This window comes from Gracilinanus agilis, chromosome 2 (genome assembly GCF_016433145.1).
Source record: "Gracilinanus agilis isolate LMUSP501 chromosome 2, AgileGrace, whole genome shotgun sequence".
NCBI lineage: Eukaryota > Metazoa > Chordata > Mammalia > Didelphimorphia > Didelphidae > Gracilinanus > Gracilinanus agilis.
Genome location: NC_058131.1, coordinates 174340521 through 174355766, shown reverse-complemented (window position 1 = coordinate 174355766; position 15246 = coordinate 174340521). Strand labels below are relative to the sequence as shown.

The following is a 15246-nucleotide window of genomic DNA, read 5'->3' as shown; positions in this document are numbered from 1 at the left end:
TTTACACTGTGGAGGAACCCTTGCTCTCTCCAAGAGGATCAATACCAGTAGGTCCTACTAAAATAGAACGTGTCCAACTAAGGGATCAATAATGGACTGATGTCTCCTTGTTATCCAAGGACCTGCCTAGCCAAACTTAGAGAAGTACCTCACCAGGTTGACCTCAGAGTAATATAGCAATTGGCAAAGACAATTGGCCAGGTCCCTTTCAATAAAAATCAATTGATCAAGCATTTCTTAAGCAACGTAAAAATAGAGACAAAAAAAAAAATACCCTGGCTGTCAAAAACCTTATATTCTGTTATGGAGTGGATAATGAGATTTGTAGGGGAACCAAGCACATAGAAAGGATAATTCAAACTATATACAAAGTAATTTTCTGGGGCTGGACCTGGGTATAAAATGAATGATTATTTGATCCCAATAGGATGAGGAGAATGGCAGGGAGGAATGAATATAAAAGTAGGAGAGAGAAGAAGAGAATAGAAGAGTGTAGGAAGGAGGAATCTGATGTGGAGGGGTTTATTGTCACAAGAGAGTGGAAGATAACCTAGTCCTAGGAAATCAGCATGCTCAGAATATCTGAGATTTTAAGTGGAGCCACATTATATAGTTACCCCTTACCATATTGTGATATTAATGTCAATTTGATTATTTATTCTTGAGCAAGACATTGCTAGGGAGGCTGTAATCTCTGTCTGGTGAGAAACTGCTCACCTTGATGAAAGTTCAGATTCCTGAAGTGTTGGCATATTAAAGTGTGCCATAAATACCATTTATTGCTTGGAAAATGAAGTCCAAACTCTAGTCTTGACATTCCAGGTCCTCCACTATCTGGCACCACCTTCCTCTTCTAAATTTATCTTCTGCTACATCCTTCCCTATATATGTAATTCCCTAATGGAACCAGTGAGGATCCTGAGAGCAAACCTTAGATCACATATAAACCTTACTTGTGGGGGCAGCTGGGTAGCTCAGTGGATTGATAGTCAGGCCTAGAGAGGGGAGGTCCTGGCTTCAAATCTGGCCTCAGACACTTCCCAGCTGTGTGACCCTTGGCAAGTCACTTGACCCCAATTGCCCACCCTTACCACTGCTTCCACCTAGGAGCCAATACACAGAAGTTAAAGGTTTAAAAAAAAAACACCTTACTTTCTTACAGTTTCTCTTAAGCTCTATAAAATATGTGTATTCATGAATAGGAAAACTCACTGGTCATAGGAATTTTTCATTTGTTATTCAGTCATTTTACTTGTGTCCAACACCATCTGGGATTTTATTGGCAAAAATTCTGGAGTTGCTTGCAGTTTCTTTCTCATTTTAAATATGAGGAAACTGAAGCAAATAGTTTAAATTACTTGCCCAGGGTCTCCCAACTAGTGTCTAAGGGTGGATTTGAATTCAGGTCTTCATAATCCCATGCATAACATTCTATCCACTACACCACCTAGCCACCTCTAGGGGTGGGAGCCATATCTTATTGAGAAAAAGTATCATAGTATAATGAAAAATTACTGAAAGTTGCATCTGTAGAATCTGGTTGTAGATCTCACTGCTATCACTTAACTGGCTTTCATTCCTTTCAGGCAAGTCATTTAACTTCTCTGAACCTCAGTTTCTTCCTCTAGAGAGTAAATTTAATAAGATCTACAGCATAAATCCCAGAAGGTTATTATGAGAATTGAATGAAATAAAGTTATTAAAAGCACTTTGAAAACTTTAAAGCCCTCTATGACAATTATTATTATCTTCACCTGCACCTAATAGTGCCCTACACACAAATAATTTTTGAATGTGTGTATGCACACATACATAAACATACACACATGCTTTACAATGATTTTTTTCTATTTCAACCCATTTCTCCTTTAAAGTACGATGAAGAAATTTGACCAAGAATGAAATATGCAGCTTGATTATCCAGAGGATTACCAAATAGAAAGATAATTTGATAATACTGAAGAGTTGCCATTAGAGAAGACAGGCTAAATTAAGATTCAGAAAGATGTTTTGCATGGGATGACAATACAGTTAGTTTACTATATTTTAAACAGAAGCTTCAATAAGTCAGAAAATAGTGTGGGGAGGGGCATCATGGCTGTCATTATAGTCATACCCTTCAGATAATACTTGAAAGATCTTATGACTGGACCTTGTTAAGTGTACATGATATTGGGTTGAAAACTAAAGTTAATCTCAGGGTTTTGTCCCCCAGCATCTGTTAAACTGCCCGAGTGAAACAGAGTACCACATTAGATCTAGAAAGCACATGAGGGCAGTTATGACCCTCTTAGTGGACCTCTTTTCTGCTATTTATTGGAGAAATAGACTGACTTCCTAATGACTTCCAAAAGCAAAATGCCCAGCTGTTAATGATGCCTGAGATTAAGTGGCAGCCAATTTGGGAGGTTCAGCTTTGGAAATTTCTTCCTGCTTTATAAACTTCATAAGCCTGAAATACCTCAAGATTGTGTTTTCATTCATTTCCTGCCAAGGGGAAAAGAGCATCTTGGGAATGTGCAAGAAGAGAAGAAAGTGACGAAAAATGAATGTATTCCCTGTTTTCAAATCAATAGCCTGCTTTTCCACTTATTCTCATGCTTCCAAATTCAGACCAATACTTCTGCTTCCAGAGGAGAGCAGGATTCCTATCTCAACATCCCTGCCAAAAATGTGTGGCACAAGCTAGTCTCTCAAACTGGTGCTGTACTCTTTTGATGGGATCATTCTTATGGTCTTTCCTCACCTTTATTCCTTGAAATAGAATGTCTATCACCAATGGCATGAATTTAAAGGAGGAAGCCATTGTAGGGGGACTACTAGCAATAGAAGCAGCAGTAAAAATGCCAATGGTGAGGATAATAATGATAATGGGACAAAGTGAAGATGTCTGACCTTATAGTCAGGAAGACCTGGGTTGAAGTCAGAGGACCAGAGGAGCAGTTTAGAATTCCTTGCTCTGTCACTTCATACCTATGTGACCTTAGAGGAATTATATAATCTCTCTGGGTCTTGATTTCTCATCTTCAAAAAAGGGGGAAGAGTTGGATTAGATACATCACTAAGATCCCTTCAAGCCCTAAATCAGTGATTCCCAAAGGGGGCGCCACCACCCCCTGGTGGGTGCTGCAGTGATCCAGGGGGGGGGTGAGGTGATGGCCACAGGTGCATTCATCTTTCCTATTAATTGCTATTAAAATTAAAAAAATAATTTCTAGGGGGCTAAGTAATATTTTTTCTGGAAAGGGCACAGTAGGCCAAAAAGGTTTGGGAACCACTGATCTAAATAATCATTTACTACTGCTTAATCCCTCAGAAAGCTCTCAAAGAATATATTGCTGGAGAATTATCAATCTATATTGATGGAGACAATTTTCATAGTAGGACACTTTATTCACTGATAATCCCACAGATCAACCCTACTCCTTCCTCTACTCATATTGATAATAACCATAATAGTCATTTATATAATACTTCAAAGATTGCACAACATTTTGTAAATATTCCATTTGAGCCTGATAACAAGCCTGTAAGGTAGATCATCACCAGGGCCCCTTTGCTGTCCCCTTTCATTCTCTCCATCTAACTCTCTGCTGTCCCAGAAATCATCTGGTTAGAACACCTCCTATCAATGGGTCATTGTCCTTCCTTGCTCTCCCCGCTCCCCCTTCATCTCTCCCTTATAGGGGCTGCCTAGAACTCATGGGAGCTGCTTGGTTACTCACCAGGCTTAGATGAGGTTGAGTCACAAACTTTAATCAGAATAAGTACCCCAAGAACTTCCTTATCATCTGCCCTGCAATTGAACAGTTGTTTTATGTGTTGTCTTCTCCAGCTAGAATGTGAGTTAACTCCTTACATACAGACTTTGTAGATTTTTTTTTACTTTTGTTCCCAGAGCCCAGCAAAATACTTGACAAAAAGTAAATATTTATTTCATTTATTTTATAGATAAGGAAAGTAAAATTGAAGATGTTAGGTCACTTGATATTGTCAAGTTCGATTCAAAATGAGGTCATCACATCTTTCCCCATTCAATCTTGAATATTTCTCAGTACTAATATAGTCCAAAAGACTTCCTTCCTGTCCTCTATCTCTTTTTGTTCATATTATTTTCTCCAAATTGAATATTTGATCTTATTCTCTTTATCTTTCCAAATTTTACCTCTCTTGTAATATCCAAAGTACATCCTTATACCAGCCCTTAAAAATCAATCTTAAAAGTGTGTAAGCTCTTAACTTATTTATTCCTCTCCTCTTTTTAAAAATCCTTTTTAATTTTTAATTTAAACATGCACGCAAAAATAGTTTCATGAATATAGCCAAAAAAGAGGGCTCTGTTTAATGTTAAGTCTTTATTTCATACTATTTGTTTTAAAATCTTTATAGATATGGAACAGCTAGGTAGCTCAGTTGATAAACCCCCCAAGCCAGAAACTGAGAGCACCTGGGTTCAAATCTAGCCTCAGACACTTCCTTGTTGTGTGACTCTGGGTAAGTCAATTAACCCTAATTGCCTAGTCTTATCATTTTTCTGCCTTGGAACCAATACTTAGTATTGATTCTAAGACAGAAGGACAAGGTTTGGAAAAATAGATAAAATTTATAGTAAATTCTACATATTTGTTAGTTTCAGAATTGTCCTCCTTATTTGGGTTTCCTTCTGAATTTTGTCCTGTCTTTGTCTAGCATTTTTTAAAAATATATCAAAAGCTCCTCTTTTTTTTCCTTTCTGGATCACTATTACTATGTCCTTTTCCCCACTGTTAAGCAACAAAAAGAGGAGGAAGGGGGAAAAAGAAAGGAAATAAGGAAGGAAGGAAGGAAGGAAGGAAGGAAAGAAGGAAGGAAGAAAAGAAAATTTGTAGTTTTCAACATAGTCATGTATAACATCTACACAGTAACTACATCCAGAAAAATATATCTGTACATTGTGCCCTCTCCTCTCTTTCAGTCAATCATTCAACATTGCTTTTCTTTTAAGACTTACAATTCTTGTATAAATCATTATCCTGTTTTGCTTTACTTTCCTCTGTCTCAGTCCATGATAACCGGGAATCTCTGAAATCATCTTTCATACTATCTTATAATACTACATCATTACAATATACCTTAATTTGTTCAGCCATTCCCTAAATGAAATTCTAAGATGCCACCTTATATTCTAGTTATTTTCTTTTTTTGCTTCTAGTCTCCCCTAAAGCATCAGTTTGGGTTAGCTAGTTGGCTTAGTGGATAGAATGCTGGGACTGGAGTCAGGAAAACTCATCTTCCCAAGTTCACTTCTGACCTCAAACATTAGCTGTATGACCCTGGGTAAATCATTTAACTCTGCTTGTGTCAGTTCCTCATTTGTAAAATGAGCTGGAGAAGGAAAAGGCAAGCCATTCCAGTATCATTGCCAAGAAAACCCGAAATAGGGTCATGAAAAGTTGGACACAACTGAAACAAACAACAGAGAATCAATCTGGATTGAAAAGAAAAAAGACCATTTTGCTTGTGATAATTACATCCTTAATATTTTAAAAATATAGAACACTTTACAAATTTTGTATCATCCTTGTACATGAGCCATGGATAATCTCTACATTGTTCCAGTTGTAGTTATATGCCACCAGAGCCATAATGTCTCCCCTCCTTTTATAAATGAGGAAGCTGAAATAAGTTTATAAAAGATGAGGGAGGAAATAGCAAGGGAGCACATGTTAGGGAGTTCAAGTCTCCAGGGCAAGATGAAATAGATATCAGGGTCCTGAAGACTTGTAGATGTCATCGCTAAGCTGCAATGAGGAATCTTTGAAAAAAAAAAGGGGGGGGGTGAGAATAGAAGTGGTGCTGCGTGAATGGAGAGAAGCAAATGTTAACCCAATTTTCAAAAAGGTTAAGTTTCTTCAAACTCTGGGACAGTGAGCTTGACTTTGATTCCTCGCAACATTCCAAAATGCATTATTAAAATCCTGGTTAGAAAGGGCATTGCTGATTCTTCCTTGCCAGTGTGGTTTCATCAAGAACAAGTCAAGTTGGTCTAACCTCATTTCCTTTTCTGAAAGTCTACTAGACTAATAGATCTATGCAAAGACATAAAGAACAAGACACACTATTTTACAATATCCTCAGGGACAAGATGGCAGGTAGGCTATTTGAAAGTGTAATTAGGGAGAATCAAAAATGCTTCACTAATTACACCCCAAGAATAGTCAACAGTGTCCTGTTATTACTTTTATTTGTCCTTTACATCATTCTTTTCAACTATTTAAATATTTTTACATTGATCCAGTTTTTAATAATCATTTTCTGACATTCTGAGATCCATTCTTCCCCCTTCTCTCCCTCCCCAAGAAGTCAGGTAATATGACATAGGTTGTATGTTATCATACAATGCATATTTCCATGTTCATCATGTTGAGAAAGAAAAAAATATTGCTTACTCTAAAGAAAAATTCATGGAGGAAATAAAATGAATAATAGAATAATTCAATCTGCATTTAAAACCCATTAGTTCCTTCTATGGCAGTAGATTGCTTTTTGTTTTATCATGAGTCCCTTAGAGTAGTCACCATTAACCTTTTTTGAAAGAATGACTTAGAAACCGTTCTGAAATTATATAGATGTCAGGCATCTTAGAAGAATAGCTAATATGACAGAAGGCAGGTGACACAATGGATAAAATGCAAGGATTATTTTGGGGAACACCAGAGTTCAAATCCTGCTTGAGAAACTAGTTTTCTGACCATAGATAAATCATGTAATCTATACCTTAGTTTTCTCATCTGCAAAATTGGAGCAAAAATAGCATCTACCTCCCAGGACTGTTGTGAAGATCAATTGCAATATTATTTATTGAGTGCTTAGCACAGCATCTGATACATAGAAGGCACTATGGAGATTTGGTGTTGCTGTCTTTGGTTGTTCAGATGTCTTCAATCATAGCCAACTCTTTGGACCCAATTTGGGGTTTTCTTGACAAAGATACTGGAGTGTTTTGGCATTTCCTACTCTAGTTCATTTTATGGATGGAGAACTGAGGCAAACAGGGCTAAGTGACTTGCCCGGCTAGTAAGTGTCTGAGACCAGATTTCAACTCAGAAAGATGAATCTTCCTGACTCTAGACTCAATACTCCATCTACAGCTCCACCTAGCTGCAGTACTAAATTAACACTAATATTATTACTTTATAACCTTGGGCAACTCAAACTCTACTACCCTCGGTTTTCTCAACTCTGAAATGGGGATAATAATAGTACATGCGTCCCTAACAAGAACTGTTGTATTAAAAGTAGATATTTGTACTTACATAGAACAATGCCCACCACACAGTAGGCACCATATAAATGATAGTTATTATTATTATTGATTATTAAGATGAGGTTCATTTCATTCTAAAAGACCTTGACATAGACAGTGAGCCAGTTAAAATTATATTAAATTCATATAGAATTATTGTAAAGCCCTTTACTTAGCTTGAAAACATCAGCAGTCTACGTACAGAGAGGGACATACTGCTAGATTAGAATTCCCATGAAAAATGATCTGCAGGTTTTAGTCATCCCTTCTATCTCTAGGATTCCCTGTTTCTGTCAGAATTCAGTTCAAGTACACTCTTCTATGTAAGACTTTTTTTCCACCCCCGTGGCTACTAGTGTCCTCATTCCAAACACAGCGTTGTATGCATTTTATATATAATATGAATATGCTTACATGTATGCATATTGTCTCCCCTGTTAGAATATGAATTTATCAGTTCTGTTTTTCCCCTACTATTCTGTGTTCTTTCTCTTCTGGGCAAATGCATTTATTATCTTTTATATAATTTCTTTTTATGTGTTTTCTTATATTTCATATGTGCATAAGTTATGTATTTTTAAACCAGATTATAAGTTCCTGGAGGTCAGGGACCATGGCTTTTTCTTTTGCATACACCATAGGGTAAATGCTTAATAGATTTATAATGGATCAATTTGAAGGATGTGGTGAATCTTATTTGCAATCCTCTCTATTAATTCTCTCTTTTTGTTTTCTGCACTGCCAAGTTGCATAGCTTTACACACTTACTGCTGAAACTTGAAATTAATTTTCAAATACCAACAACTTATTCTGCTCATTCCATTCCTTTTTCCCTAGGGGGCACCAAAGATTTCTTTTTCTCTGAGAAAAGCCTTATTTTGTGGCCACCAATGTTTTTCCTCTTGAGGGAATAACCCTTCTGACCCTATTCTAGGAATAGGCAAATATAGATAGTTGCTTTCTTGTTGCCCTTAGTAAAAATCTTCAAGACTCGGGGAAACTCAACAACCCAATATAAGTGGAAATTCTTCTGGGCTAGGATTTGTTCCCACTGAATTCCTTAGCTTCCATCCTTCACAAGAAAATGAGTAAAGACTTTTTTTTTTTTTTTTGTGCTGGGTATTTAAAATTTTTGTATGGCTTTCCCATCAAATTGTCATGCCTGGTCTATTTTTCTATAGTAAATTATGGGGCAAAGTGAATAGCTAATTTTTGCAACCAAATAACTTCCATGAACCTTATTTCATTTTTCTGTCCTATTCAGACTATGAACTAATCACGCTGGACTACTTACAATTCCCTTTGCATCTCCTAAGATTTCCTAAGGGCTGTGTCTTTCCACCATCCCTTTTGCCTAGAATTACCTGCCATAATTTTTACCTATTGAAATACTAATCTCCCTTCAAGACCCAAGTCAAATATTATATCTTCTGATCTAGTATCAACATTACCTTAAAATACATTGCCAATTTTGCCTGTGGACTCAGTAAAGATCCTGGAATCCCAGATGGTCTTGGCTATATATGGCAGGGTTCAGTCTATAAAGTACAAATGAACACACTGCAGAATTCGATATATATATTTAATATTAGATCATAGTCTTTGAATCAGCAGAGGCTTCAAGGCTTTTTTCCTCCCTAATCTGTACCTGAATCTTTGCTATAGCATACTTTACAACTTGTTATCTGTACTTTACTTGAAGCACCATAACCCACTGAATACAAGGATCCCATAACCTGCTGAGGTAGCCAATAATCCACTTTAGAATAGCTATAATTATTAAGCAGTTCTTCTTTATTTAAAGCCTAAATTTGCCTCCTTGTATTTTCTATCCATTGCTGCTAATTCTTCCTTCAGGAGTAATATAGAATTTCATTTCTTTCTTTCTTCATTCCCACCCACCCCCTGACTCTTTTCCTCTAATATCATCTGAAAATATTTTCTTCTTCAGGCTAAAGATACACATTCCCTTCCTCATCTCCTCCTCCTATGAAGATATCTTAAAGATCATTTTTTTCTTTCTTCCTATCCAGGTTGCCTTCTTTCTATGCTTTCAAGCTTATCAGTGTCTTCCCTGAAATGCAGTTAGAACTGAACATAAATGCATGTAGTGTCCAGAACTGAACACAAAGATTATTAGGGTCATGTCAGAGGAAGCGCACTAAGATCGAGCCCTGGAAAAAGATTTTTGGCATTAGATGCAACTACAGATGAGATTTGAGGTAAATCAAGGTTGTTAGGAAGTAGATTTGAAGAGGAAGTGGGTTCCAGGGATGGAGAAAGTCAGTAGAAAAGCCCACAGTTGGAAAATGAGGTATTGCATTTGAGGGATTTTATGATTGTCTATTGCTTGCATATCCTCTTTTATGAACTGTTTACCCATGTTCTTTGTCTACTTATCTTTTAAAAGTAAGGCTGGTCTTGTATGTTAATTTCTATTTATCTTAGTTATCAGACTTTATCCAGATATATTTGATGCAAAGATTCTTTTACCCTCATTGTCGGTTTTCCTTGCCATCATTTTTTTTTTCTCCTATTCAAATCCTCCCCATCACTCAAGGATGAATTTAAGTCTTAGCTTATCTAAGAAGTCTTCCTAAACTAATCCAGCTTACATTAATGTGTTATATTTATCTGACATCTCAGAAATCCTTTTTTTTGAAGCACTGTTACACAATATTGCACATATTTGATCTCCAGCTCTTTTAGGTGTGTTTGTCTTGTCCATTCAAATATAACATTTTGGGATATAACAGTGCCTAGCAATAGGAGGTGCTTAATGAATGCTTGTGAAGTATAAACCATGTACATATATGTGTATATACATACACACATATATTTGTATATATAGAGATATCTTATAGACATATTTACATATGTATAGATTACATGTATGTGTGATAGTTGTTTAAATGATTAATAAACATTTGGATTTATATATTGATTCAAAATTTTGCAAAGCCCTTTTTTTTTCTCTACTCCATGTCAAAGAAGTAGAGCTAGGATTACTACCTTCATTCTACAGATCCAGAAACTGAAGCTCATTGAGATGTAAAAGTCATATAGCTAATAAGTGTCAGCTCTGGAAACATTAACTCATATCTCTTAACTCCAAGTTTTTCACACTAGACTACACTGACTTCAAATTCAAGGTCTCTTCAGAGATCTAACACTGCAAGATTATGATATGTTTTCTTCTGGGTTTCTGTAATACTGGATTTGTTTGGAGCCAACAAACCATGTCTCCATCATGGAATATAAGTGTGACGTTGGGCAGAAAGATTAACTCTTGTGAGTCTGAGTTATCCAATATTTAAGGACTTGTGTAAACTTTAAGTTACTTTCTTATTAAAAAGTTTTGTTCCTGTGAATTTCTGGGGCTAAACTCTTGCAAGGCCTGATGGGGTAGGACCTCTGTATCTATATATGGAGATAAACACCAATATTATGCTTGTTATTTCGTAAGTACACATATTAATGTGCCCTCAGATAAAGTCAAATCTCTGAGACACCTTTGAAACCTCACTAAAGCACCAACTGGTTGGTGATTCTTTATACTTGTGTGTTCCGGCCTACTCAGCTGTTAGAATTTAATTAGCAGTAATATATTATTGTCAAAGTAATTAAAGCTTTGCTTTGATTAAAAACAGAATTGTTTAATTAAAAAAGAAATGGGTTGGCTCACCTTAACTTTCTGCTAGAGTAAGATATCCGTATCAGATGATTCTCTCTATCTTCCCTCATCAGGCCTGAAGGTCCGAGAAGTGTTCATCAATGTTACCAGGCAGCAAGTAGAGGATTTTCATGGACCTGAAGACTATTGGTGCCAGTGCGTCGCATGGAGCCATCTGGGTACCTCTAAGAGCCGGAAGGCATCAGTCCGCATAGCCTGTAAGTAGATTTGTCATTTGTCTTTTTTCCCCCCAAAAGGTATATTTTTGTACATATCCATATTTTAGGAATTCTTTTCATGTATGGGTTGAACAAGACAGCTGTTGAGTTCCCTTCCAAATCTCAGAGTTTATGTGAAATGCTATGATTGTCTTTGTGCTAGGCTTGTGGTCAAGAAGATTTGGATTAAAATCTTATTCTTTGACACTAGCTTGTGTAAATTTATTTATCCTCTAAATTTCTCAAGAACCTTCCTACAGATTGTTTGCCAAGTTACAGATGTGTCATTCCATGTTGGTGAAGAAAGTTCCTACACTAGGAGTTCCATACTTTGATATTTTTTATTAGATGTTTTCAAAAATCTGTGTGATTTTTTTTACTATCATCCTCCTCTCATGCCTTCTGGAGAATTAGAGGTGTCCTTGAGCACTCAAGGGTTCTGCTAATAGGGCACAAGCTCTGGCAGGTCCTACCAAACTAAAACGTTTTCCAATGAAGTCCTAGCAATGCATTGTTTTTCCCAGTCCTAAGATCGGTCTTGCTGGATTCAAAGGGCTTCATCCCCAGGTTGGCTACAAGGTGCGGGACTTTTCAGCCATGATTATTCTCAAAGATGAGCTACAATTTCATAGATGAGCTATGATTTGCATTGGTGGTGGAAGTGGCCTCCACACACCAGCAAAACAACAGGTCTTTGAAGTTATGGAATATTTTATAAGATTTCAAGGGTAAAAGCAGGCTTTTTGGTGATTCTAGATGTCTTTTTTAACCTTAGCTGATCAGGAAGAGATACAGATTGACTTGTCTGTATCCTCATTAGATTCACTTACTTCTCTTAAATCCCTTCTTAAATGTTTCATAATTTCCTCTGGAGTGTATTCAGCAAGTCTGTTTGGCTAAGAGCTTCTGTTTGGATTAGGAACACCCAGGTGTCACAGCAATGCCAGGTAAGGACTGTTCATGCGAGAGGAAAACCTGTCAGAATGGGCTGCTGTGTATGGCACCCAAAGGCAGCACTTTGGAGTCATTTATGGGAAACACAAGCAATGACTTTTTTCCTGTAATGTACATGAAAATCTGTGAAAATAAGGAGGCATTAAGGACTCTTTGTGCGTCTCGCTGTTAAATCTTCCCTATGAATCTTAAAACATAGAAATTGGTTTTAAATGTGCACTAGCTTGGTCTAAGAGAAAACAGGGAAATGGAAAGAGGTAGAAATAGCAAGGTACACCTTCCCAGGTGGTTCCAGATTTCTACATATTTCTGTTTCAGGATCCTTTGACCTGTGACACAGGAACACATAAGAAAATAAGGAAAGGTCTAGGCAGTACTATCAAGCAGATAGACATTGCTGACCTGAAAAGAGATCATCACTGTTCAAACCTTAGGGATATACTGTACCTAATATCTGTGGAAATTCACTTAACCTTGCTCTTCTATAGAAGGGGCTTTGGACTGACCAATCACAGGCTTGAGCTAAGGACCAAATTCTTGTTCTTACTTGCTTCCTACAATTACTCAAGTCATGGTTCTTTGTTCCAGAATTTAGTTCAGAATTCAGCTGTTCTATAGAGGGGTAGATTTAGAAATCCAGTTCTCCTGCCTCAAGGAAATTTGCTAATATTGATAACTTTCTGTGAAAGAAAGGATGCTGTAGAGCCGATTATCTTTAGTCACCCAACTATCCATCTAGGATGTTTTGTTTGCTGTCTAAAAGTCCTGGTCATTATCCTGCACCTGAACTCTAACCATGAACTTTTCTTAAGTTCTGTGGGAAAGATGATTGTTTGTTGCTGGCCCCCAATCACCAAACTTCTAACCAATCCTCTAGTCTCTTGCCTTAACTCTGTAAACCAGTCATTTTGTACTTAATCTCATGAGGTCATTTATCTTGTTTTTATGCTTCCCTGTGCCCTCCCCTTTGTAGTTATCTTGTATGTGTGTGTGTTTGTGTGTGTGATTGTTATCTTAAAGTATTCTATGCTATAATAGTCCTTGGGCTCTCTTATAAGACAATATCTTCAGTGTCTCAATGTTTATATCCCCTGGTCCTGTCCAACTAAAGACACAATTTATGGACTTTGACTCCTCTGGTTTATTTATTCTATCAAAGATCTGCCTTAATTAGACCTTGACTCTTGAGATCTGGGTCAGGAGTCCTAACTCATCTAACTTACTTATTCTGAATCGGGGATCTTGGCTCCTCTGTACTGGGTCAGGAGTCAATATATCTTACACAATAATTAATGGTACAACCCACTCCCGGAGACTCTTCCTAGGACCAATGAGGGGGTGGGAGAACCCAAAACAAAAATATTGAGTGTGACCTTGAGTAAGTCTTAACCCTGTTTGCCTCAGTTTCCTCATTTGTAAAATGAACTGGAAAAGACATGGCAAATCTCTCCAGATTGGCTCATAAAGAGTTGTATATGACTTCAAAGGATATGAACAGGCAATTCTCAGATGCAGAAATTAATACTATCAGGAGGCAGCTAAGTGTCTCAGTGGATTGGGAGTCAGGCCTAGAGATGGAGAGGTCCTGGGTCCAAATCTGGGGTCAGACCCTTCCTAGCTGTGTGACTGTGGGTGACTCACTTACCCCCACCTATTGCCTTACCCTTACTGTTTGTCTTCCTTGGAACCATTACACACTGTTGATTCTAAGATGGAAACTAAGGTTTGAAAGAGAAAAGAAAAAAAAAAGAAAAAAGTTAAACTATCATTAGTCATATGAAAATATTTTCCAAATCATTATTGACTAGAGAAATGCAAATTAGAACAACTCTGAGGTGCTACCTCACACCCATCAGACTGGCTAACATGATAAAAAAAAGGAAAATGATAAATCCTGCAGGGGATGTGGAAAAATTGGGATTCTGATACACTGCTGATAAAGTGGCAAATGGATATAACCAAACTGGAAAGCAATCTGGAACCATGCCCAAAGAGCCATCAGATTCTTAGAATCAGCAATGCAACTATTTGGTCTATATCTCAAAGAGATTAAAAATAGAGGAAAAGAACTTACCTGTACAAAAATATTTATAGCAGATCTTTTTGTGGTGACAAAGAATTGGAAACTGAAGGGATATCTATCAATTGAGAAATGGTTGAACAAGCTATGATATATTCATTTAATGGAATACTCTTGTGCCATAAGAAATGACAAATAAGATGATCACACACACAAAATAAAATCCTGAACTTCTATAAAGTGATTCAAAGTGAATGTAGCAGCACCAGGAGAGAATTGTACATGGTAACAACATTAATGTATAACGATCAACTGTGAATGTCTTAACTAGAATCAACAAGGCAAGGATCCAGGACAACTCCAAGAGACTCATGATGAAAAAAGGAGATCCACTGACAAAGAAGGAACAGATAGAGTCCAAATGCAAATTGAAACATACCATTCTTTCCTTATTTCCTTTATGATTTTTTGTCGAGTGCAAGCAATATACCTATTTTTTCACATGATGAACATATAAGTACAACCTATATCATATTACTTACTTCTTAGGGAGGGGGAAGAAGTGGAAAGAAGAAAGAGAATATGGATTGCAGAAAAGCAGAAAATAAATATTAAATTATATTTCCATATAACCTGGAAAAATAAAATTTATTTTTAAAAAGAGTTGGATATGACTTAAATGGCTGAACAATAAGATAGGCAACCTTTGATTGGAGTGGAGATACTGGTCACTACATCAAGGTCGTTAACAGCATTTGCCTTTATGTCCCATAGAAAAATTGTCCTGCTTTCCTGATTGTGATGACACAGAGTATTTCCTCCTCTTTAAAAATAAAACAAAAGAAAACCCCTCATTTCTCCCAGTAAGTGTTTTGTCTCAAGGGGAACTCACAATAAAATGCATAGAGACTTTCTAGTAAGTAATTGAGACACTGAAGACAGTGTCAGTTATTGCAGTCTTATTCAAATGACTTCTTGTGAGAGTGCCATAAAAAATATAGGGCAAGAGGGATTTAGTTGAGAACTCATGGAGACGGTGCCTGGCATATGTCAATAGTACAGGGATTATGAGGAGAACTGAGTTGCTGTTTGAAGA

The 15246-nt window shown here is 36.9% G+C and overlaps 1 protein-coding gene across 1 annotated transcript in view; it reads left to right on the top strand.

The window, feature by feature from the left end:
• Nucleotides 1-15246, top strand: part of UNC5D (unc-5 netrin receptor D) — a 376103-nt gene that overhangs the window by 24403 nt on the left and 336454 nt on the right. The window contains exon 3 of the mRNA XM_044659544.1: nt 11033-11176. Coding sequence (XP_044515479.1) covers nt 11033-11176 — 144 coding nt within the window. The remainder of the gene's footprint in view (nt 1-11032; nt 11177-15246) is intronic.